Source organism: Hoplias malabaricus, chromosome 17 (genome assembly GCF_029633855.1).
Source record: "Hoplias malabaricus isolate fHopMal1 chromosome 17, fHopMal1.hap1, whole genome shotgun sequence".
In the NCBI taxonomy this organism is placed as follows: domain Eukaryota; kingdom Metazoa; phylum Chordata; class Actinopteri; order Characiformes; family Erythrinidae; genus Hoplias; species Hoplias malabaricus.
Window position 1 is genome coordinate 8,544,699 of NC_089816.1, and position 24,531 is coordinate 8,569,229.

The 24,531-nt window shown below is 41.8% G+C and overlaps 1 protein-coding gene across 1 annotated transcript; it reads right to left on the bottom strand.

Moving 5' to 3' along the window:
* Positions 1 to 13,757: 13,757 nt before the first annotated feature.
* On the bottom strand, positions 13,758 to 23,914 carry fgf24 (fibroblast growth factor 24). The gene is made up of 5 exons (XM_066649171.1): positions 23,304 to 23,914; positions 23,108 to 23,144; positions 19,234 to 19,405; positions 16,904 to 17,010; positions 13,758 to 15,508 (listed from the first exon to the last, which is right to left on the bottom strand). The coding sequence occupies exons 1-5, from the start codon at positions 23,333 to 23,335 to the stop codon at positions 15,230 to 15,232; spliced, it is 627 nt and encodes a 208-aa protein (XP_066505268.1). The 5' UTR covers positions 23,336 to 23,914; the 3' UTR covers positions 13,758 to 15,229.
* Between the last annotated feature and the right edge of the window lie 617 nt (positions 23,915 to 24,531).

Below are 24,531 nucleotides of genomic sequence, written 5' to 3' on the forward strand. Positions count from 1 at the left end.
AGGCACTAGGAATCTAGAAGGACGACACACCTCATCGAATACCATTCAAATCATGACTTGAAGGCAAAGTCAAGCTCTGTTTCCCTCAAACAGAGATGGAGATGGCATGGCTCTGTGTGGGGGAATGGGGTGTGTGTGTGTGTGTGTGTGTGTGTGAGCGCACTTTTCCTGGCCTTTCTACAAATTGCACTGGCTGTGGGAATTTCCCCCCTACTGCGACCTGTCAATCAAGATCTGAGTGAGTGCACATGCGTACTCGCTCTCTTTCAGAGCACTGATGTTCACTTTTTACTAGTGATCATCCTCATCCTCCACAGATAATCCCCTGCTTTTCTCCCAGATCTTGCTGATTTGTTGGGTAAACTCTTAAGTTCTAGAGTTAAAACTGCTGTAATGTTAAATGTAAGCCATTAATAACATCATTAATAATAAGAATAATAAAAAGACATGGTTCATCAAGATAAACAGTAAAACAAAACTAATGTCTAAAAGTGTATCTTAAAATGTATTTAGTGGTCAGGAGACACACAATGTAAACACATAGCAGGTACCATTTGGCTGGTGATTATTCTCAGTGCTGCAGTGATGCTGACAGGATGACGGCATGTTGTGCATGTTGTACAGGTACAAATGGATCAGACACAGCAGTGCTGCTGGAGTTTTTAAATTGTGAACAGTCTTATTCCACTCTAAGCACTCAGGCCACTCCTTAATTGCAACAGAATATGGTATGCACAACACCTTTGAGGGTGATGCAAGGATTACCACCCATGTTTGACTCCTACTTTTTCTCTGAGGCTGCAGTTACTCTCAATTTACTTTTAAAATGTGGTCCAACATTAAGAGATTATAAAAATATGACAGACATGATGATTCTTTTTTATACAATTACTCTATACCCACAGCAGTAAATTTTCATTAAAAATCAAATCATGAAAATATCTCTTATTGTACTTCCAAATTTAAACATGACACTATTCCTAAAGAATTCTTGCTCTTGTCTCAGTGAACTATGTGTGAGTTCTTGAGACTCACATTGCGAAGTTGTAACTAACTGTTGTGTAATAGACGCTCTCAGGTTTTCGGGCTGAGACGTATAGTCTGTGTTTTGTGTAGTCAGTGCGGAGTTGGTTGTGGAGGTCAGGGGGTGGGGGGAGGAGTTATGAGTGGTTTCGTCCTGAGAATGTCATTATATATACGTGGAGTCTGTATCTGACTTTAGTGAAACGTTTAATGTGTGGACTGTTTTTTTGGAGCTCGTGTGTAGTGTGTAGGGGGTCGAGTCCAGAGCCTCTTTGGTTTCTGACACATTCCAGCGGAGCGCTTGATAAGAGGCAGGGCAGCGAGTGAGGAAGTCAGCCAGCGGTGGGGTCTACAGCAGGACAATGATTAATCAGGCTGAATCATTAATGGCTCTAAAGCTCCCACAGACAGACACACACACACACACACACACACACACACATGCAGATAGACACGCACAGACACACTTAAAGAGATGGACTCCAGCTCTGGTCAACTTTAAAGCATGCAGCTAAAGAGAAACAAAAGAAAAAGGAAATACAAGACCCCTAAAAAAACAGCCGTATGCAAAGTATGGGCAACCACTGATCAAATATCAGATTACATGTGCTTTTCTTCTACAGAGGACAGATGCCGCAGGTTTGAATGCACACTGTATTTCACTATAAATAAACTGGCCAGTAAAAAACGTATGGAAGGTTGCACTGAAAATAATGTTGTTTTAATTTGAATAAGTTAGTTCCCTGTTTCCAAAACATGAATTTATTGAATTCATATAAAATTGGCAGGAGAAAATATATAAATATATAATTAATATATGTTAATATATGTATATATATATATATTTATTTATTTGTTTATTTTTTTTTTTTTCATTTGTTTCTCTATTTTTACTTTGTCACGTTTCATTTTCATTAATAGATTTACTTTTTATGGTGTGTTTAATTTTCCAATATATTCATATTTTTTCAAATGAATCCATAGACATTTGGTGCTGAACATTTACAGAACAGTGTCATATTAATGTTTGTTCTTTATGGAGAATATGTTCACTCATTACCACTAAAAATATTAACAAAGTATGTGATTGTGTCCAAAGGTGCTCAGACTTCTACACACAACTCTTCAGAGCAAATGGGGCAGGTGTTCTGATTATGCCCATTTAGCAAGCTAGCACTACAATAATCCTCATATCTATCTGAGAACAAGAAGATCTGATGTATATGAGATTAATCCGAATGATTCCTTATTTATGAAATCTAAATAAAGTTACATTTATCCTGGAATGGAATTATGCTTCAGTAATAAAATTAACGCTTATGTGCAGATGAGGTTTTGGATTGTGTCCAGCTCCGTGTGAGCAAGTTTGAGGGAAGGCAGCTGTGGAGGGGCAGCAGGTCTTTGGTGGTCTTCTCTGTTGAGCTTTGATTAGTGCATGTTGATCGGTTTCATTAGGAGGTAACCTAATCTGAGCTATTGGAGGGTCTCTGTTAGATTCCCCCAAGCTGGTCATTGCTGCCCGCAGGGGAAGAGTGAGGTGGGGTCTGGGGGACCGGCTAAACATGAGAGGCCTGGTACCGTTTACTATAAACAGACATGGGCAGGAGTGTTTGTGGGGTCACAGAGAATGTGTGCGCTTGTGTATGCATATCTGTGTCTGGCTTTTTCAGTATGTTTGTGTGTGTGTGTGTGTGTATGGTCAACTGTGGATGTGAAAATTCTTTCTGCCTATTTTACCCACCATTGTCATAGGGAAGCAATAATCTATATGTGCTAAACACATGACGTTATCATAACTCTGTATATAGCTGATAAAACTGTATATAGACACAATTTACAGAGTAAAATTGAAGTATAGCTCAACATGCTTGAAAAACTATGTACAGTTCTGCTCAATTCTTGTACAAGCTAACAGACAGTTGTTGTGGCAACTGGATTTCCAACCAGTTTTATACATTAGTGAAAACTGAAAAAGAATCAATATATACACATGCTCAGAACTGTGAGGGCTGTCTCAAACTGCAGAATGATTGACAATGCCCCACCCCCATATCAACAATGTGGTTTCAGTAGTACAGCAACTGCACTAGTGTGAACTTGGCAAGAAATAAAACGTGAATTTTGGATGCCGCTGCAGCACCCTGCGATGAGTAAGTACATCATGTTACATTTCATCATGTTCATCACAGCCGAAAAATATTGTGTCCGCAGCAAGTAGAGCGAGACCCTGCATGCTGCTTCTAGTGGTGAGAATTCTGGTGAGGTGCTGGTGGGGTATGGTGTGGGGACTCCATAAACTTGCTTGCCCTGTTGTAATTTTTATGCAGTAGGTTGCTGTAGTTTTATCTCTAAGGGGACCTGTTTCATTATAACAAGTCCCATCCCATAATGGTTTTAGAAGTTGAATGTGTCTTTATTGAGACAAGTGATGTAAACATATTGCAAACTCTAACTGGTTCCTAGTCAGACATGATGTCACAAAAGGCAAATTAAACCCCACCCACCAGCGGCATGATTAGACTCAGTATACAAGGGCACATGCCCCAGTAAAGTGTTGCTGTGCCCCACTAAATTTAGAGATACAAAGTCAGAACACGGCATGCAAATTTACCACATTTCCCATGATGCTCCATCATTTTACTGAAAGCTTGAGCAGCTAACACTTTCAGTAAGTTTACTTAGTTTTTTGTAGGTAGGATTTGACATTCATAAATATTTAAATGAAAGTCAACCATGCATCAGACAATGTAATTATAGCTCATAGCTATATGTTTTGGTTATGGCTGCTTAAGTTATACCCTCATAAGTATAACTTACCAAAAACACATATTACACCACTAAAACAAACAGTCTGGCATTCCCTGCCCACAGAAAATAATGGTAAGAGCATGTAACACCACCCAGCATAACTGCTCACGAACATGTTCATTATAAACTGTCATTACTGAATCATTCAATTCCAGACAATGTGGTAATAAATTAGGAATTGCAAAATGTAATTACACAATTCCCTCACCGTTTCTATGTAAACTATATATGTATATACTACAGGAAGAAAAGTGGATGCATTTTTGGCAAATGGTGTAAAACTGGGGAGATTTGATTAGATCTTATTTGTTAAAGAAAGTGCACAGAAACATAATGAATTCAATTAATACAAAATCTTCAATATGAGTTTCTTTTTCATTTTACATCCATGACAGAGTGTTTGACACACAGATACACAGATGTGCCCATACAACGGAGGGGCAAGCAGAGGGGTCCTCCAAATTCTGCATGCCCCAGTACAACAGCTAGTCCAGAAACACTCCTGACACTCACTAAAAGAAATCTCACCCAAAAGAAAAAAAAAGACATTTTCTCGAATATAAAAGCATTATCACTCGCCCTGAACCTCTTCAGAGCACATTTGTGATAAAACATACAGATAATGGTTAGAAGACATGTATGGAAGTGGCTTTAAAGTAATATAATGTAAACTAACCAATTAGTTCATGCTTTTAATGTAGTTGAGTATTTAACAGTGATCATAAGCTCTTCATAACCACGCCCAGCAAACCTGTCTAGTCCCAACTTACTTTATGAATACATTTTGTGTGATGACCAATGGGTGGCACTGGTCCTTCAACAAAGATTGTTGTAGCACTGTGCAGCTTCATTTAGCAGAAATGTCGATTTGTAAATTTAAAAATAACATTAAACGTGCTGAAAGTGACTTGTGTTTACAATCTTTTAAAGGAGAGAAAACTTTTCATGATCTATTAGATTTATAATAATTTCTAAATGAAAAAGCAGTGAAATGTATTAATGTAACTAATTCAGAGCACAATTATACAACACTTATTCATTACGAATATCCCTTGTTTAAAATAGGAACCTCCCATGATACCTGCTATGTGGTTTACAAAAATAAGCATACTAAGAACTTACAGATTTAAAACCTGCCAAACCATCCCCAGAAGTCTGAATGGAAGCTGTTAAGCCAATCCTGGTCTCATTGGCAGTGGGAAAATCATGGAGTAGTATTTATACTGTGCTTGACACATCCAGAAATTTCTGTTGGTGGAGATGGTAAGGCTGTGGTGAGTCTAGGTCAGGCTTCCAAATTCCAGACTTGGGAATTTACTCCACCATTGTAGTTCCAGGGACATGGAAATGAATTTACTTTCTGTGATGGTTAATTTTTCTTTGTGTCCCAGTGGATTTTAACAATGTGCATCTGAGGTGTGAACCAGTAGAAAATGGACTGGACTTGAAGACAGTGGTGGTCAGACCATGGTGGGTATAATGTGGTCTCACGGCTGGTGCTGGGCCGGTGATGGTGGGACTCCCTGCTGGTTTGTGCGGCGTGCTGAGCAGTGGGGGGTTCTGCTGTGTTTGTTTAAAACTCGCAGGAGTCCCATTAAGCCCTGATTCCTCTCATTTAGGACTTCCACAGGGACACGGAGCAGAGCCCCTGGGAAGCGGCACGTTGCAAGGGACACCAATTATCGTCCCCAGGACACTGGGCTGCCTGTTCCTGCTCAGGGCAGCTGTCAAGTCGCAAGATGGCCCTCCCCGTCAAACCCATTCAGCCGAGCGCACCAAGGGCCATCCTAATTGGTGTTGGGCAAACAGATTTTGTCACAAAGTTGCAAAGGAAGCTAAGTAGCTGAATGTTCACATTGTCCAACCCCTGACCTGCAGTTAGGGCCCATTCCGAGACCTTCATTATGCTCCATTACGTTGATTAATCATCTCTGACTCATCCTTACATACGCGGGAAATCCAGGGCAGCAATTAAAAGCAATATTCTGGCAATAAGCAGCGGCGTAAATACGAAGTGAGCTCTTTTCTCCCTGTGGAGTGATATGATAGTGGCGAGGGGTAGGACTTGGCAGAGGTGGGAAATCTGCTGGGGTCTTCGGGGGCACATCAAGTTCAGTTTGTCTTTGGCCTTTGTCTCCCCATTTGTGCTCCGTTTTTCCTCGGAAGCCCACCCGCCCGGACCACCGCGACCCACCCAACCCCCTTCCCTCTGCTCTCCTTCCTCTCTTGCCCACTCCCCCTTCCACCCGCCCACCCCTCCCCTTTCCAGAGCTCTTTCATTCTTCTTTTTAAAAAGGGGATTTTGTTAGGGAATCACTTGACATCATTAGTTTTGGAGAGCGGCCACAATGACTGAATGCTTGTCTTGGCTTACGAAAACATATGTCGGATCAGCAGTCCTGAGGCTGTCTCTCGACCTCAGGTGAAAGGTCTGACTGCCTTTGCGCTTGCTTCTGTTCTCGCGCTGTCTCTTTCTCACTCACTCCCTCTCTCTCTGTCTGCCTCTGTTTCTCTCTCATTCCTCTCCTTATGCCTTGAGTGCTGTATTTATCTCAGTAACACAGAGAAGCCAAAGGTGACAATATACATACATGTAAAAGTTTGGGTGTCCCTGAACAATACAAGTTAAATCATTCTGTTCCCAGGACAAAATTTATTGTGGCATATTTCTGCAGTTAATCTTTCTTTGTCAAGTTTGTAACACACATAAAAAAAAGTAAAACATAAAATATAACGTGCTATTATACTTTTATACAGGCCACATTTTATAATTTAATATTTCACATTATGTTCAATTTAGAAAATAAGCAAAAACCATGCATTAAAGGCACAGTGAAAAAGAAACATTAATGCACTTGGCTTTTTTACCACAATATATTTCCATGGACTAGGACTTTAGAGCAGAAGTGCAATTTGAGAAGGAAGGGAAAGGCATGATTTTATTATATTTCTATATGACAATGAAAAGCCAACGTTTTGAAATACTGATATTAGCAGTACTTAATACAGTAGTAAAAATCAGTAGTACACGACTGAGTAAAGTCACAATTAAATCAAAAATAATGATAGAAACAAGAACTAACATTATGTTAGGATTTTTCAAAAATTCTGAAAGAATGCTAGTTAATGCTAATTCATATTTCTTATCATTAATTAATGATTAATTGTGGCTTTAGTAAGGCTTATTACTGTCTTGGTGTTACCAGTTTTCCAAGCTCACAACTTTTGCATATACATGTCATACAATGGTGTACATGAAGAAACACTCTCTATACTTTGAGTAAAGATAACGAAGAAACAATATTTTGTCTTAGAATTGATACGGCACAATAACTCTAATTAATCAATTTGAGCTAGGACATGAGTCAGCAAGGTCCATTTAGCTTTTCCTTCTCATTTCAGCTTGACCTTAAACTGTGCAGGATAATTTTCCCTGTGGAAGATGTGTTAAATCATTTTCGCTTAAAAAATCAACAAACAACATGTCATTTAGGGGACCTCACACTGTTGCAAATGGCTGTATACGCAATGCAATTGCAAAGGCACAGTAGCCTTCTTTTATGCAGCTGTCAGCTTTTTATACTCAAATCCTGTTTGTCTTATTATTTGAAATCATGTACAAGCATTCAGGCAATCTCCAGCCACAACTATGTCAGTGCACAATGCAGAATGCCCTAAAAACAGGCTAAATGCAGCACTTTCACTTTAACAATGAGAACTTTAGATGCTCAATAAAACAAGCAGCTCATTGTGGGTGTCTTTAAAGCCAGATTGAGATGATGAATGAAGTGTGTGTACTCTGAAAGAGAACCCTGTAATAAGAACTCACTGTAAAAAAACTCCAAGTACCTCATGTTTTGATGGTTCTGTAATTCCAGCTAATGCTGCCGCTATATGATACGAAGCGCTGCGTTTTCAGATGAATTGTGTGAACTGCAGGAAAGAACATCCATGGTGCTCGATGGCTAAGTAAATAAAGTGTGCGCTCCTATAACAATAACAGCCATAACACTGGCTGCAAACGTATAAACAACAGCAAATTAATGACCTCCATTTTTTTCTACCATTACCAGGTCAGTTATTACAGATGAATAAGCTCAAATGTTAATTAAGTGTGTGTGGGTGTGTGTGTGTGTGTGAGAGAGAGAGAACGAGGAGAGAGAGAGATTGTCCTGAAGCAAACAAATCACTTTTATATAAAGTGAGTAATTTCAGTGACCAGTATTTTTTTCACAAATAATATACATTCATAAGATACCCCTCAAATCCCACTGTGTGAACCTCACTTTTTTAAATCTTCCTTGAAATCAATCCCAAATACTGACTGATGGCATGACATTTTTCTTTATCTTTTTTTTTTAAAACAAACACAAGAAATTCCCTCAAAGGCTGTGTGGCCACTTCAGGGCGGTTATTAGAGGGAGTGGGAATGTGTATGTGTGTGTGTGTGTGTGTGTGTGTGTGTGTGTGTGTGTGAGAGAGAGAGAGAGAGAGAGAGAGAGAGAGTGAGAGAGAGAGAGAGAGTGAGAGAGAGAGAGGGAGAGAGTGAGTGAGAGAGAGAGAGGGAGAGAGAGAGAGAGAGAGAGAGAGAGAGAGAGAGAGAGAGCGAGGGAGAGAGAGAGAGAGTGAGAGAGAGAGAGGGAGAGAGAGAGAGAGTGAGAGAGAGAGAGAGAGAGAGAGAGAGTGAGTGAGAGAGAGAGAGGGAGAGAGAGAGAGAGAGAGAGAGAGAGAGAGAGAGAGAGAGAGAGAGAGAGAGAGAGTCAAGGGGCTTTGGCCATCAGTGGGAAAAAGCTGATTAATTGTGAAGAGGCTCTGTGAGAAAAAACGCCCAGCACACAGTCCACTAATTACAGGCCTGCACAACGCACAACAAAGAGCCATCTCATATCTCAAGACAATGAGGAACCCACAGTGAGAGAGAGAGAGAGAAAGAGAGAGAGAGAGAGAGAGTAAGAAAGAAAACGATTTTAGAGCTCACTAGGCCAGTCAGGAATCTCATTAAAAGCCAGATATAATAACATTTGCAAGACAAATTAATAAAAAAATAATGACAAAAACAAAGCAGCATGTGACAAGTGGTCAAAGGTTACGCCCATAAGAAATGGACAGTGGCTCATTTTAGCTGTGAATGTGCATTGGATCTTAGGCCTGAACAGAGTGGCTTTGGTTTCCTCAGTGAGGCAGTGGTTTCAGCATAAGCCCAAACATCGGGAGATGCCCAGTTTGACACCCAGTGATGCCTCAGCAAACCAAGGTCATGACTTCAAGAGAGCACAACTGGCCTCGCTCTCTGGATGGGTGATTATGGCATCACACTCCCCAATCACAAAAGCACAGTGCTAGCCAGTTCTGTGGCCTGTTGGCTGATGTAGCAGATCTGGGCAGGTGGTGTTCTCCTCCCAGCAGGTTGAGCTGTCCAGAGCTGTTGCGTTAGTGGCAGTTCAAAAAGAAGCAGTAGTTCATTTTACAGCTCTAGTAAAATCATGTGGTTGCCCTTACCCTCCTAGGTTGTTTTTTTTTTAATAACAGGCTGGCACCATGGCACTACGGGTCCAGTTTCTATCACACAGCTCCAGTGACTCAGAGCCCTGTGTTTAATGCTCACCTCAGGTCACTATCTGTTTTTCCCAATTTCTTCATGGGTTTGATCTGGGTGCTCTAGTTTCCTTCCACAAGCCAAAACCACATGTAGGTGGATTGATGGTGCAAAATTGCCCACAGGTGTGAATGACTGGGTGAGTGGGTGATGCCAGTAATTAAATTCTGCCCAATGACTGGCTGTGCGAAATTGTCCAATTGTGAGTGAATGAGAGACTGGGTGAAGCCCTGTGATGGATTGGCTCTGCCAGGGTGTGTTCCTGCTCTGCGGGCTCCAGACCCACAGTAACAATGAATATGAGAATAGAGGCATTTTAAGACAACACTATTCGTCCATTTTCAATATTACACCAAAATAAATAAATAAAAATTCACTGTTAGCATTGGATGGTAAATAAAATGGCTATATATGCTCAGTATACACACTGCCTCTGATTTCACTCACCACCACTGCAGTGAAATCAGAAAATGCTTCTCTACAAACCACTTTGTATGCCTTTGTTTACATTTTAATCATTTTGAAGCATCATTGGAATATAATTTGAAATGCAGTGTTTGGTGCATTGTTCAGAGGTACGATAGAGAACTGCTTGGCAGATCAGACTACAAACTGTTTAACAGATTGAGAATACTATCCAGGATTTAAACACAGACTAAAGAGTAAATATGCCAGCATTATCTCAGAGGGTTTACCACAAAATGCAAACCACAGATAATGCTGTAGAACTTTGCTGAGTTGTAAAACTCATATGGACTTATTCAACAAACTTTATTTGTTCAGACTGATATAGTGAACAAAGTGTAGAAAACAAAGTTCTCATGATCCAAAGAATAGCCCTTCATTTATGAAACAATGTGGTGTGTGCATGGGTGCCAGGTGGAGGGCACTAATGGTGATGCCGCATGAATAACTATTGATGAAGTAAATGCAGATTGAGAAGCAGAATGAGTTCTGAAGAGTACAGAAGCATCTTCATTGCTCAGATTCAACCAAATGTGTCAGACCTTTGTAGCTGTCGTCACCCGACCAATGACCCGAGACAAAGCTCTGAAACATACAAGCAAAGCAACTACAAAGCTTTTCAGAGACAGAAATTGGATGTTTATAAGTAGCCAAGTCAGGCATCCAACCTAAACTCCTCAGAGCATAACACTGTTAAAGAAAAAAGAATGTTACACATTTTGTAGAACAACATTTGTACAATTACAAATTGGAGATTCTGTCGCTTTACCTGGTTCTTGTGGGTTTTAGTCCAGATTTGTCTTGGCTTTTTCTTCCTATACCTGCATTACAGTCATTCACATTTACAGTGGAAAGTCTCCATTTGGTCCATGGTAAATGCAAACCTATGCAAAGCCAAAGAAAAATGCAAGGCTCCAATTAACCTCATTGAAACTACACTCAGAGTTGACATGGCAGTAAAACAAGCAAAGCTGATAACAAAAACAACCAGCCTCCATATCCCATCCATTATTGTCTCCCTATTGTTCGCATCTCCTCTCAGTCTCCAGCTATGAACTCCAATCATCTTGCTTTCAAACGGGACACTGGAACATAATGCAGTCTTGTAAAAACAGCCCTCAACTACATGTCGTAAAAAGCCAGGCGTGAATCACATAGGAGGCTCCGTGCGTCCCGGAGAGAAGACGGAGCGGCTCAGTGCGGTTGTGCTTTGCTCTGGGGGAGACGAAAGCTTGTGGCTTGAGGGGAAAAAAAAGAAAAGGAAAAACATAGCGCACCGAGCTGTGACAGTCAGGATTATATTAGAGGTCAACCATTATTTTGGTTTTGAATGTTTCTTCCCCTCAGAACCCCTAGGAGAAGTTAAGTAATATTTAAGGAGACAAAGGTTGTTCTGTGTAGAGGACGGCTGGGCCACCAGATTTCTGTTGACACTGCCTTTTCATTAAGTATGTGGTTGCTGAAGAGAGCACTCTGAGGGACTTTTTGGGCTCATGTCCCTGGGCCACTCGCTGCTCAGCTGACGGAGCCACTGAGAGCTACAGCAAGACGGAGACCACCACGCTATTACACGCACCTTATTTTCTGCCTGTCATTCAGCAGAGAAAACATGCGTTAACTGGTATGCTTTGGGGCCCGGTCAGTGGAAAACATCAGGCTTTTTTTTCTTTTCGTTTTTTCCCAAAAGCGGCCCTTATTGCACATTGTTCTAAAAATACATGCGATACACAAGAGCGGCCTCCTTAAAAATAGCAAAGCCTGGGGTCCCAGCGCAACCTTTCAGTTCTTTAACCTCCCGCCGTTGACTCAGGGCCTCCTTTGCCTATGAATAGCTGTCCGTCGGCGGCGGTGAGTTCACAGAGGCTCGTCCTGAAAGGGAGGAGTGCCACGGAGGGATTTTATGTTTCATTTCAGCATCCTGGGCCCATTCCAGGGCCATCCTCCACTGATCAAAGGTTAAGCCAAAAGGAGAGGAGCTGGCAGGAGCCTTGCGCTAAACGCTCTCTGTTCTTTAATTTTCAGATGTCTGGACTCTTAAAAGTCTGTTTATTCAACTTTTTTAAGAGCTATCATTGTGGAATGGTTCCATCAGAGTGGATATCATACGCATTCAGGCCAGGGTTGCTCATTACTCCTGGGACAAAGAACATTACTCTAAAATGAAGCCTGTTACAAAGTCATTCTTAGTGCAGATCCTTTCTTTTTGCCTAAGTAGGAGGTTCATCTGATCCTGATCTAGAATGTGCCGTGGCATGAGGTCACATCAATGTGTGCATACTTTTGGCGAGATGTTAATACATTTTTCTCTTATCAGGATTCACATCGGGCCTCCTTCTCACCCCCATCACCAGAAATGTGTTAGACCCAAAGAGGAAAGAAAAGCTGGAGTGACTTTTCAATTCCCAGTCATCTCTCTGTATGGCAGGATATATTTTGTTTTCGGCTCTTACTATTCTCAGTAATGAATGCTTGGACCCAGGCGTGGTGTTAGTGGAGACTTCTGTGCCACCTAACACTGCATTTTCCACCACAAAGGAAAAAAAAGACAGATCCTAAAAAAAGAAAAGACAGAGAAAGGTCGCCGGATTTCGTCCCCTGGTTTTTGCCCGCTTTAGGTGGCTGTATAGAGCAGGGCCTGATAAGATCAGTGGGAAGTTAAACAAAAGGCATTTTTTCCTCAAAACGGCCATCTTTCAGTCTGACTGCTACTGTAAACACCATTCCTGAACACAACATTATAAGACATGCTACCCTGCATTCCTCGTCCTCCTCCTTTAAAGAGAGAAACAGCTCGCACAGGGCTGCCAGAGAGGTCGCTAAGTGGGAGAGGGAAAAAGAAAGTGAGAAAGAAAGAATAAAAAGAAAGGCTTGTCTACATTCCAGACGTTTGGTCGAGAGGTTTAAGTTTTGCACTTCAGTGGCAGCCCAGATGTGTAAAGTGCAGCGCTAATGTCAGTTATTGACACATTGAAAAGCAGAATAAAGGGTCTCTTGTGGCTCATGTAGTCAGTCTAATGAGGGCACTGTCATCTGCAAAACAAATGTCTCCCAGAACAAGATATCATACCAGAGGTTTTGGAAATCCATTTGGAAAAGAAATAGTTCCATTGACCTTAATACCTTTCTGAACATTCTCTTTGAACATTCTTCTACTCCCTCTGGTTCTAATTGATTTTGTGAAAGAGGCAATATGTAAAAGCAAGGAGGGAATCTGTTGACATAACCTTGAGTCTAAACGATCCTTGAATTCTCATGTTGTCTGAGAATCTCTTAGCTGTCTTTAAGCGCCTCATAACTTAATGATGACACATTTCCTGGACCTTGTTTCTCATTTCTTAAGTGCAATTCACCTTTTCATAGCCTGTCGGCAGTTCAGATGACAAAAAGTGCCGGTCCTATCTAAACACGTCCGCTCCAACAGCTCACTCCTCGTAGGATGAGATTTGTATGCGACACACTTCTAGGTTGAAACTTGCCGTAGCCGTCCACAAAAATCCACATTCTTCCTTTTGTCTCTTGACGTATGGAAGATATGTAGCCCGGGAAAATAGTCCGGTATAAATCAGGGGTGTCTACACATGGGTGCCTGCAAAACCTTTAACTGCTGAGAGAACTTCACAGTGTGGATTTTGACATATCTTGCAAATAATCCCTCAAAAAAAAATCCCTTCTTTGACATGGAGAATGAACAAAGCGCCAGGTCTCAGACTGGGAGATTTTCGAAGTAAAATGCAAAACGGGTCCATTCAGGTCAGGGAGACTCTTGCATGCTGAAATCTGCTTAAAAAACACAGCCAGTTTCTTCCTGTCCATTTTTAATATAGTCCTCATTTTTATTAAGAGGTCAAATAAATTCATCAGGTTGTATTTACAGTGAAAGGCAATAAATATTTTATAATAGTCATAAAATTATTATTATTATTTTTTTGCATACATTTTTTTTATCCATACATGTGTCATGTTTGTTAGTAGCATCTCATACAAAACCTGTCAAATGTGACAAAGGAGTATATAGATTTGTTTACACTACAGCTTCACCCATGTGAAAGGTAGAACTCACTGTGGGAGAGTGGAGTGGAAGGCCTCTCGTGGGCACAGCAGCTCAGGTCAGAACAGTCCTGTATAAAGCTTTAGTGAGCATATGTCCTTTACATACTGAGTGCACTAGTGACTAAACCATCAGAGAGAGAAGGAGTTCATAAAAGGAAATCTGGAGAAGAGCTGAAACTTGTCTGGCTGATCTGATTTGCCTGGGGTCTAGATGGTAAAATATAGATTTTAGACCTGAGAGCAGTTTACTACTAAAATCTTGCCTGGATTTAAGAACAGTTCTATGCTAATACAGCGTCAAGTAGAAATGCAAGTACACAGCTGTAAAAGTACACTAGTGTTTGAGATTGATAGAGATCAGACCCATTGTCATCACAGAGCATTCTCACAACCTTTGCACCACATTAAAGAGAGATAGGTCAAAAGGTTCTCATCAAATCAACACGACTTTGCTCTTCCAGTGCCTTCAACTCCAGGCTTCTCTTTGTTTGTTTTAACAAGAACTACCGCCATGGCCGATGCCGATGCCTGGCTAGTCAAAGCATGTTGTGCTCTGCTGAATCACAGGTTGCACAAAAATGCAAAAAAAAAAAAAAAAAAAAAAAGGAACCGTACAGTGCTCCGTGCCTTTATGCACATTTCTCCCAAAGACAGGACAACAGAACGCTCGGAGCAAGGGCTGCCCACAGGAAAACATCCGACAGAAGAAGGGAGAGAGAGAGAGGAGAAGAGAAAAGGGAGGCCTTCAAAATATTGCACTCGAAGCTTCACGTTTACCTATGGAGGCCTGTGAGGGTCATGTGAACACTGTTATCCCTCTGTCATTGCATCTCCATGACAGCCCATTCCAGTGGAAAATATTGGAACTTTGTTGTCAGGGGCAACCCAATATAAAAATAAGTTTTGTTTTCCTCAGGTGGGGTAGTCGAATCTCTTCCTTTCAACAGGATGCCTGCTGCTGTAAACTTGTCGATGCAGGAGACAATAGTTCCTTTTTTTTTTTGTCATCCTTAGTTTATCCAGTATAAATAAAGTAACAGACACAATATAACATTAATGATAACCCAAAAACATTCAACACTTGGGAGATACTCAAAGCTCCTGAAATATAAAAATAAAACATCTTTGAACTTTTTAAAAACGTTTTGTCTCTTTTTTTTCCTCCTGTAGCCATCGTTTGTTTTTCCTCCTGCTGCTTAGTCGCAATAGTCTTTATGTTGCTTGCTATAAGGCAAGAAGCTTGAGATGTTCACAGAAAAATGGAACAGTGCATGCTCTCAGTCTGTCTCAGTTTGTTTTGGGGTTAGGTTTTAAACGCCGCGCCCTACGTGTCCGTTTTGTTACCGTGGTGAAACGGAACTCCTCCTGAGGGTCCACCTTCCCCTTGGGGTCTCTCTTCATGAAATGCACTTCCTGCTGCGTCTGTGTGGTCCGAGAGCCTTTCTTGGGCCGGCCCTTGCGGTTGAAGCCCAGGTACCAGCCTCTGTACTTGGCAGACACTAATGCTGTGTAGTTGTTTTCCAAGAACTCCTCCACGAACACACACTCCGGGTTACCCCCGTTGAGCTGCAGGGGAGAGAAAATAACATGTCAGATGAGGCCCACCTGTTGAGCAATTCTCCCCAGCTTGTCGGCTGAGGTACTTATGAGGTACTAAAGCCAACCACAATAGAAAGGTGCTGGGAGTAAAGGTGGGGGAAAAAAACCCTCTTCCACAAGATCTAATTTGCTGCTCCTTGTTATCAGGCAATTCAAGTGAACAATGGCATACCAATCCTGGGTTGCAAGGACTGGGAAAGGATCCTCCTTCAGCTTGTACATCTCCACAAAACTACAGCAAATCCAAATAAAACCTGGGCTGTGGAGTAAAGCTGCCAAAAACATGGAAATCCCTCAAAACCCTGAAACTATGGTGGCCTTTGGCCTCGGCCCCAGCTTACAGTCTGAATGTCTGGAAACTTTTTTAGTGCTTGAATTGAAATGAAAGTGGACAGTAAACTGTAACCAATGTGCTTTTACGACTGGCTTCTCGCTCCACTGTTCTATACACACAAATCAGCAATAACCAAGCAGCAAACCAGAAAACGTCGCTGCCAAGATGAAACCTGAACCGTGCCACGTTTGATGCCTATAGTCGGTATCAAACAAGCCGAGGAAAGACGGAATGTACTACGCCAGGCTAAATAAAGAGGGTGTTGCTCTTTCCATCTCAGATGTGTCTGTGGTATGGCAGCCATCAGAACATAGAAAGCAAAGGACACATTTTCACCTTGAATCCAGACTCAGGCGTCCGCTTTGATTAGAACGGACATCAGTGAAACGTTTGCTGAATCTGAAAGGGGGGACCGGAAAACCCCGGCTCGTTACTTTGCCAGCGTTGCAGCTGCAGTGGTTTCGAAAATGCATCGCAAAGCATGTCACCAACTGTACAGTACAGCAAAGTGACATGAAATACATTATGGCTGTAGGGATGTTATGGAGATTTCCTCCGGCATCTAACGCTGATGCTTACCTGTAACACTCATCCTCAGCTTTGAGAAGAGGTAATGAAAATCTGTTTTAAATGATAGAACAGGAGGAAAACACGAGGTTGTATAGTGCCACAGCCTGAAGGCCTGGACCATGACATCCAAACTGTACATCATTAAGCTACTGTATGTGACGCCTCCTAGTGATCGCACAGCAAAAGTGCTTTCTGCTAGCCTTAATGAGGCCACTAATTGACACCATAATGAGTTGCTACTTCAAGCTGTAAATGACACATGCACCAGTGGTCCGAGAATCTTATGTAACTGCATGCAAACAACAGATCAAAGCTGTTTACTCTTTTTTCTTTTTGTCTTAAAAATACTCTTTTGGCAGAATTTCTATATCTTTACTGAACAACGGTTTAAAATGAATGAACTGCTACAATCTGGAGTGAGGGAAAACTGTATTAGGACACACAGTGGTTGTTCTTACCTTGCCAATAATTTTGCCATTCTTGTTCATGCAGATATAGTGGCCACTCTCCTTTCCCTTTATTCGAACATGACTTCCAAATGTCTCTGTTTCAACCACAAGGAGAGCTGTAATGAAGCACAAGGCACAGGAAAATAAATTTCAAGGAATCACATTTGAAAAGGTAATCATGGTCTAATAAGAATGTCAGTAAAACAGATTTGGTGTTATAAAGGAAACTGAGGAAAATGAATTTACTTGAATCTGAGGGTTTATGAAATTGTACCACACACAAACACAAGCTGGTAGGTCTAGCATCACCACCCCCACCCCCCCACCCATGCACACCTCTCTCTCTCTCTCTCTCTCTCTCTCTCGCCACCTTTGTTTGGACTCACCCCTCCCAGGGGGAGCTATCTGCCAAAACTCTTGGAGCAGTTAAGATCCCTGGGGATTGGGTTTCCAGTCGCCTTTAGTCCCTGCTCACTCAATCAAAAAGTTAAGATGATCCATTTGCTTAACACACAGAGCTATTCAGCGGAGCTCAAAAGCAGGGGGCTCTGAGGGCAATGCCGAAATTGTCCCCCTTTAAAAACAGCTCAGAGTACAACGAGTGGGGGAACCAGTTCAGACAGAGCACTTGAGATTTGTGAAGGAGCATGAGAGAAATATCCCACTCCTTTGCTTAGGCCAGCGGATAAGGAGGTGACATTTTAAAAAGGGGATAGTCGAAAAAAGCAGAGCAGAAGAAAATAACCAAGGGCAGATGGAATGTATGGGGGGTGTAGAGTACACAGAGTACACCTGTTTCTCTTGAACTGAATGCTCTATTTTTTTTCCCCTTCCCTAAACTGATAGATATAACATATACTCCAGGTCTGCTTAAGAAGGTTGTCCTGTATAATAGGCATGTGCTTGCTCAAGGCATTTTTGAAAAGCTTTCTGACATACTTCTTGCTCCGAGGGCCATACATCTGTTGCACATGTTCGCCAGACCAGAACCAAACATTTAAGAAGAAAAATCATCTGTGCAATGTGTTCTGAAAGTTCTCTGTGGGTAAAATCACATGGAATACGATGATGGTGAATTTTGCCAGCCCAAAGACTTATTATTCTGTTATTAAAATTAATCATAAATTTAGATGCTCATTTACTAGAAAGAGCAATTTAAAGCAGAGATTGATCAATAACGATCCGTCTTAAAGACGCAGTAAGAAAAAAATTCTGGTTAATTCCAAGAACTAAAGAGATGCTGGAAATGCTCAGGTAAAAATTAATTATAATTGTTTTTAATACATAACACCACACAACTATCAGCAGACTAAAAGAACATGCAGGATCTCCACCATTTAAGCAGATAAGGCATATTTTTCCTAGTGTTTACAAGTACAGAAAGCAGTGGGAGTGAATTAGTGCAGTGTCTTCATGTTGCTAAGAAGCAGAGAGTTCCCAGGTGTGGGGATTTACCTGGATCTGCCTCCACTCCTGCTCACATAGACATTAAAGAACGTTTGCGAGCTCCTCTCACAACATAACGCTAACCCTCATTCTAAACCTAATAGCAACTGTACTGTTATTTGCCTAAACATTGCAAAATGCCCTCTATTCCATTTACCGTCCAATTCTGACTGCAGACATTTTCTGCTCAATAACAACCCAACACTAGCACTTAGTACTGCACACACTCATCAAACCATTTTGGCAATAAAACTCCCCAGCCTAACTCAAAACAGCAATCAACGTTCACCTGATCACACAGACCCAGCACAGGCCGGTTCCCCGCCATAATAACACAAAAGCACACAGGCACTGCTAAGACTACAGATCTGTTGGGGAGTTTCTGCTCTTGCACAGAGCAAGACTCTGGCTGACACGGTTGAAAATGAGGTCGGATGTAAACACACTTGTATCACTCAGCGCAGCTCAGTGTAGCGTTTACCGTGCTTATCTCTAGCCACAAATCCCTCCTCTGAGACACTTGCTCGCAGTTGATGCTGCACTTTCCACTGATTTGAGAGCAGATCTGATGTTTAAGACCCAAACTGCTACAAGGACATTCTATGCACTTGTTCTTTTGTTGTGCGGTTTGTGGAACCGATCAGAGCATTGTCTCTCATGATTATGGATCTAGTACAAGTCAATAATAACATATTATCACACCTGAGTGCACAGTGAAGCTGGCATAACTTTCAACATCTCATGCTTTTCTGAGTGCATGCAATCCTTAGTGCACGACTCGTTCATATATGTCCATGAAAATCAATGGAACCATACCAGTTTTGGTGTGTGTATGTGTTTGGTAGTGTTCATTCTGATTAGAACAGTGGAAAAGCACAGGAACACCCCCGTACCGTACTTGCCCCCATCGTCTCCATTGGCGTTGATCTTCTTGCCGAGGATTTGCACGTGTTTCCCTGTGGTCCTGCTGTACAGCTGGTATATCCGCACCTGCTTCCGACTTACATCGTCCCGAGTGTGGTTCTCAATGTAGAAGCGGAAGTCTGCCGAACTCTGGTGAGACTCCTAGAGGCAGAAACACAACGTTTATCTGCATGGTTTGCACAGTAAACAGTATAAAATATAATTAGGCTTATCATTGTGTTATATGTTATAAAGCTATAGGAAAGAAGTACTCCAGCATTTTTAAACTAATGTCTATTGGCTACAGCTGTTGCTTATTTTCCAATTACTCCACAGTGCACAGAGACATTTTGTTAACACAAAATTTATATAAATTCGAAGTTTATGGGCAGATGGTGCAACAACTGACTATGGGCTTCTGCATGTAGATATTAGGTAGAAAGGTGTTTAAATAAAAAAAATAATATATATATATATATATATATATATATATATATATATATGTGTGTGTGTGTGTGTGTGTGTGTGTGTGTGTGTGTGTGTGCATGTTGCAAAGAGGGGTTGGAACTCACTTATGACTTCAGTTTCAGGTGGGCACTGTGTAATTGCTTAAAAAAGTCAATTTTCAAATCTTAAAGAATGTTCTACACGGGAAAATTACAGGCCACTTCAGTTCAATCTTTGTTAGGTTTCAGTGAGACAAAGCATGATTCCACATTACTGCTCTGCTCTGGTCTCTTTGAGAAAAGGAGCTGAATACTATGCGCCTGGAGCGATGCAGCAAAAAACCAAGTATTCCATTTCCACCGGCAAAGCAAGCCACTAGCAATTATCCACCTGAAGGATCGGGACCTGTTTCTCTGTCATCAAACAAATATCTGCCTGAGGTCAGAATTACTCCCATAAATCACACACTCTCTCTCTCTCACACACACACACACACGCACACATCTGCAGACATGCTAAGAGACATTCATGCAGACACATCTGCAATGAGATATGTGTATACACACCCATACGCACACACATCATATAAAACAATACAACCTGAGGGATCTTTCAATACAGGGCGTACATTTTCATTCCCATAGTTTATACGCTCTGCCAGTCACCTGAGGCTTTGAGCTACAAAATGCACATGCAATCTTTTCCACTCGTCTCCAGCATTCTTCTTCTCCCGTGCTCTCCTGCTCTCATCTCCTGTCATCCATCCATACGAGGAAAACGTATACTTTCGAAACCCCTGGAATCTCTCTGCCCAAGCCAAGCCTGCTCTCCCCAGCTGTATGAGTGGTAATTACCCAGTAATGGGCTTTTATGTGGCTGCTCTCAGGTGGCTAATTATATACACATTACATACTCCGACTTGCTGTTATTTTAACCTCAGCAAATTAATGACATTTAGAGCGTGCGAGGGGAAATGCACTCATAGCAGAACAAATCTTCAATGCAGAGATGAGAAACAAGGCACTTCCACTGGGCTGTGCGTGCACTCAACTGTGAGATGCAGAGCTTTGTAAAGAACAGACTAAAAGGAAGCTATAGCCACATTTAACGCAAAACAAATCTCTGTAACTGCACTGAATCATCTGTTTAATGCATCAATCATCACAGAGCAGCTCTAAAGTTAGTATCAGGAAAGACTTAAAGACATTCTATATTTTGCATTTCATTTAATCCCATGCATCTTAAATATTTTAAATATTTTTAAGTGAAATTCTTAAAATATATATTTTTTTTCTCCACTTTTCACATCAAATATATTCTTCAAAATCAATGCCGTCTAACGCTCCGGTGTCCTATGGAAATTCTCGTCGTTGTTATATAATCGTAACATAAACGTACACATCCAGGATGTGTGTCATAGGGTTTATCACAGCAAGAGGGTCAGACTTCGCTTGTAGAGGAGTTCCGTCTTGACATAAAGCCCACACACGTTATCCACATGAGGGAAAACACATCCATACAGCCTTTCCTTTGAGGGATTTGCTCTGAAATCTCTCCATCTCTAGTCAAACACTGAGGTGTGTTCTGCAGACAGTTGCATCTCAACGCAAGCAGGAAAATGGGGCATGCCTATACAGAGAGCCCAGGCTAGAGCCGTGCAAAACTTTTCTTTTTTCCTTTTTTTTATCACACTGCCTGTCTCCCTTCAAAGCCATCCTAGCGAAATGGATATCATTGAGACTTCAAAAGATCTGCACCATCCTCACTAAGAAGCTGCGCACTCTTGCATGTCCGAAAGGGCCCTATCTGCAGACGCCATTCTGCACTGGAGGCTCAGGAAACAACGCATCAATGCACTGCCACTTCAGGCTTGCTTTTATAGACTTATCACACCATTGATTTCCTAGCATTTCCGTAAGGGAAAGCAACAACAATAATAATAAAAAACAACTACAAAAAAAAAAGATAAAGGCTGAACCCATTAGAAAACAACGCCTGGCAGAATTAAAGAACAAACAGGAAGCACGCACATGCTGGCATTTGTCGGACCATGGCCAGACCTGCAATTAAAGCACTAGTATTGTAATTACTGACACAGAACACAGTGGAATCAGACAGCTCTACACTATGGCCTTGTTTGCGCCGACTGCTTTGGAACGAAAATTGGCACGTACCATTATATAACCCCGAGCCAAAGTCTCATCTCCTTTAAATCAGCTGCTTTTGTTCATTAGTTGAGGGGAGTCTGTGTAAATGTGGGCTAATTCCAGGTTTCATAATCATACTGCCCTGGCCCACGTAGATAAAGAAATGGTTTAGCCTTATTTGGGAATTTCATTTACATTTTAAACATTTGCAGCTCTCTGATATTTCCCAGAGACACAGTTGTATACACACTGTCAAACGTGTAATCAACTCAGAATTGAAACAGTTCCTGATTTAATAGACTAGTAAATGCTTTGTGTTAAAGCCCTGGACTATGTTTTTTATCTTAGTAAAATCATACAGAAATGGAGCCATTAAAATGGTGTAAATATGATCAGTTTCTGAAAGTGTAAATGAGGAGGTGTGGCATTGATGCACGGCTTACAATTAATATAAATAATGTGTTATATAAAATTATTTAAATTAATCTAACTGTTGATTTACTTATTGATCGTCTGCAGTTCAGCGTTTTCTTGAGGTCTGACACCGTTCCTGGCTCCATTTTAAAAAATGAACCAGCCTTACCCAGTAAACAAGGAACGTCCCTGGACATTCAAAATAGGTCTAAAAGTAGTCTGTCCGTCAAGGACATATTTTAAACATCAATGGACGTCCAAAATCCATCTTAATAAGTTAGTTAAGTGGTGACCAATCGATAACGTCAGTGGACGTCCAAAACGCGTTTTATACAAGCAATTTATTTCGGGACCAATTAATAACGTCAATGGACGTCCAAAATACGTCTAATAGTCGTCTTTTCAATGTCTGTGTTTGGACGTCTTTTCAACTTTCATTTTCAACCTTAAGCGAACGTTGATTAGACGGCAGTCATTACGTTATTTCAACGTTGAATCAATCGGCTAATTGTTTACTGGGTAGCCCCAAATATTTAAATGGACACTGAAGCAGACACTTTCAAAATAGATCATTAATTCACACAATTAAAAATGAAGGCTAATTAATTAACAAAAGGGGTGTTAAGTAAATGGAAAACTGGTTAAAAAGGTAAGTGGCGTTCCTGCAGCACCGCTAATCCAAACCCCTCTTGTGCGGCTGGATTAGTTTTTTTGTTTTGTTTTTTTTTTGGGGGGGGGTTAATCTAACTTTTCAAACTCCCATAAACTAACTTTGCGAATTGGCGGCAAATCCTCGTAATCCCCGACTTAATCCAGATTAACAAACACCGAGACACAGCCAGACTTTCAGACTCACCTGGAGCTGGAAGTAGAGGACCAGAAAGTGTAAACACCTAGAGAAAGAGAGAGAGAGAGAGAGAGAGAGAGAGAGAGAGAACAAAAGAAACGGAGATGAATCATAAGGGAAAACACGATATTATTTTTAAAAAAAAAAACGAGTTCTAGAGTCTGCAGAAGCAGGAGTGTGTGTGGGGGGGGAAGCGGTTCCTTACACGTAAATGAACCGGGAGGGCAGCGCGGACATCTTGGTCAGATCCACCTGTTTAGCGCTGTTGTCCGCCGCAGTGAAGCAGGCTTCAGCCGCTACAGTCCCGCTCGCTAAGAGCCGCGGCGCCCACCATCAGGATCACACGTAACGGACAGAACGGCCAGAATCCTCTTCCTCTTTATTCTCTCTTTAGGCTTATTTCTACCTCTCTTTATCCCTCTCTGTATGTTAATTCTCTCTCTCTCTATCTCTCTCTCTCGATTGCCACCTCGTTCTTTCTTCGAGTTTGTTACATGGCATCGGCTACATGTGCGCCCTCACCAAGACAAACTCCTGATGCGTGGAACATATTTGGCAACGGGATGATTCTGATCTCTCTCTCTCTCTCTCTCTCTCTCTCTCTCTCTCTCTCAGAGTAACCAGATAAGGCTCGACCCCTGTGCGCGCTGCTTCGTGTCCTCGTGCAGGGCTCCTGATCCAGTGCCGGGCAGAAGTTATTCCATTTCCTTCGCGCCGCTTCTTCTAAAAGGTCCGCGCGCCCCTGTGCTCCGGTCCTTCACGGCGAGAGCGACGCCGGCACTCAAAGAGAAACCAATGTTACTGTGAGCTGCGGAGAGTTGTGAGTTATCCACGAGGCGCTTGTGACGTTAACGTGCGTCGGATTCCGCGTGCGAGAGGCGAGCTTCGTGTGAGCGGAGCGCGTGGCGCGGGGGCTGTTTTTGCGCTCGCGCTGCTGCGGGGGGCTTTTTTCTGGCGGTGGGTGGAAACCTGTCAGCGCTTTTTGCACCTGATAGGATGAGCTGAAGGCAGCGGGAGCGCGCGGGTTGGAGGGGAGGGGGACTCCCCCCCCCCGCCTGCTCCCTTCAACTCGGAACTCCAGACCACTGCACGGAAACTCTTTAGACTTTCCACAGAAATGTGTGTGAATCCAGCGCAGGTGCATTTCTGAACTGGAGATCACACACACACACACACACACCCGAGCGATGAGTGGGTGAAGAATCGCGAAGTTATTCATCAAAGAGCTGCTAATAAAGACAGATAAGAACCTAACCATAAATGGAGATCATATTTGAAACGTACAAAGAACAATAAGAACATTATTCATTTTCTATTTATTGGTGAAATTAAAAAATTAAGATAAACCAAATTTTATGATTTAATTTTCACTTTTTTAATCCAGCAGATAAACAATAGTCATGCTTTAAAACGCTGTGAACCAATTTACCCTG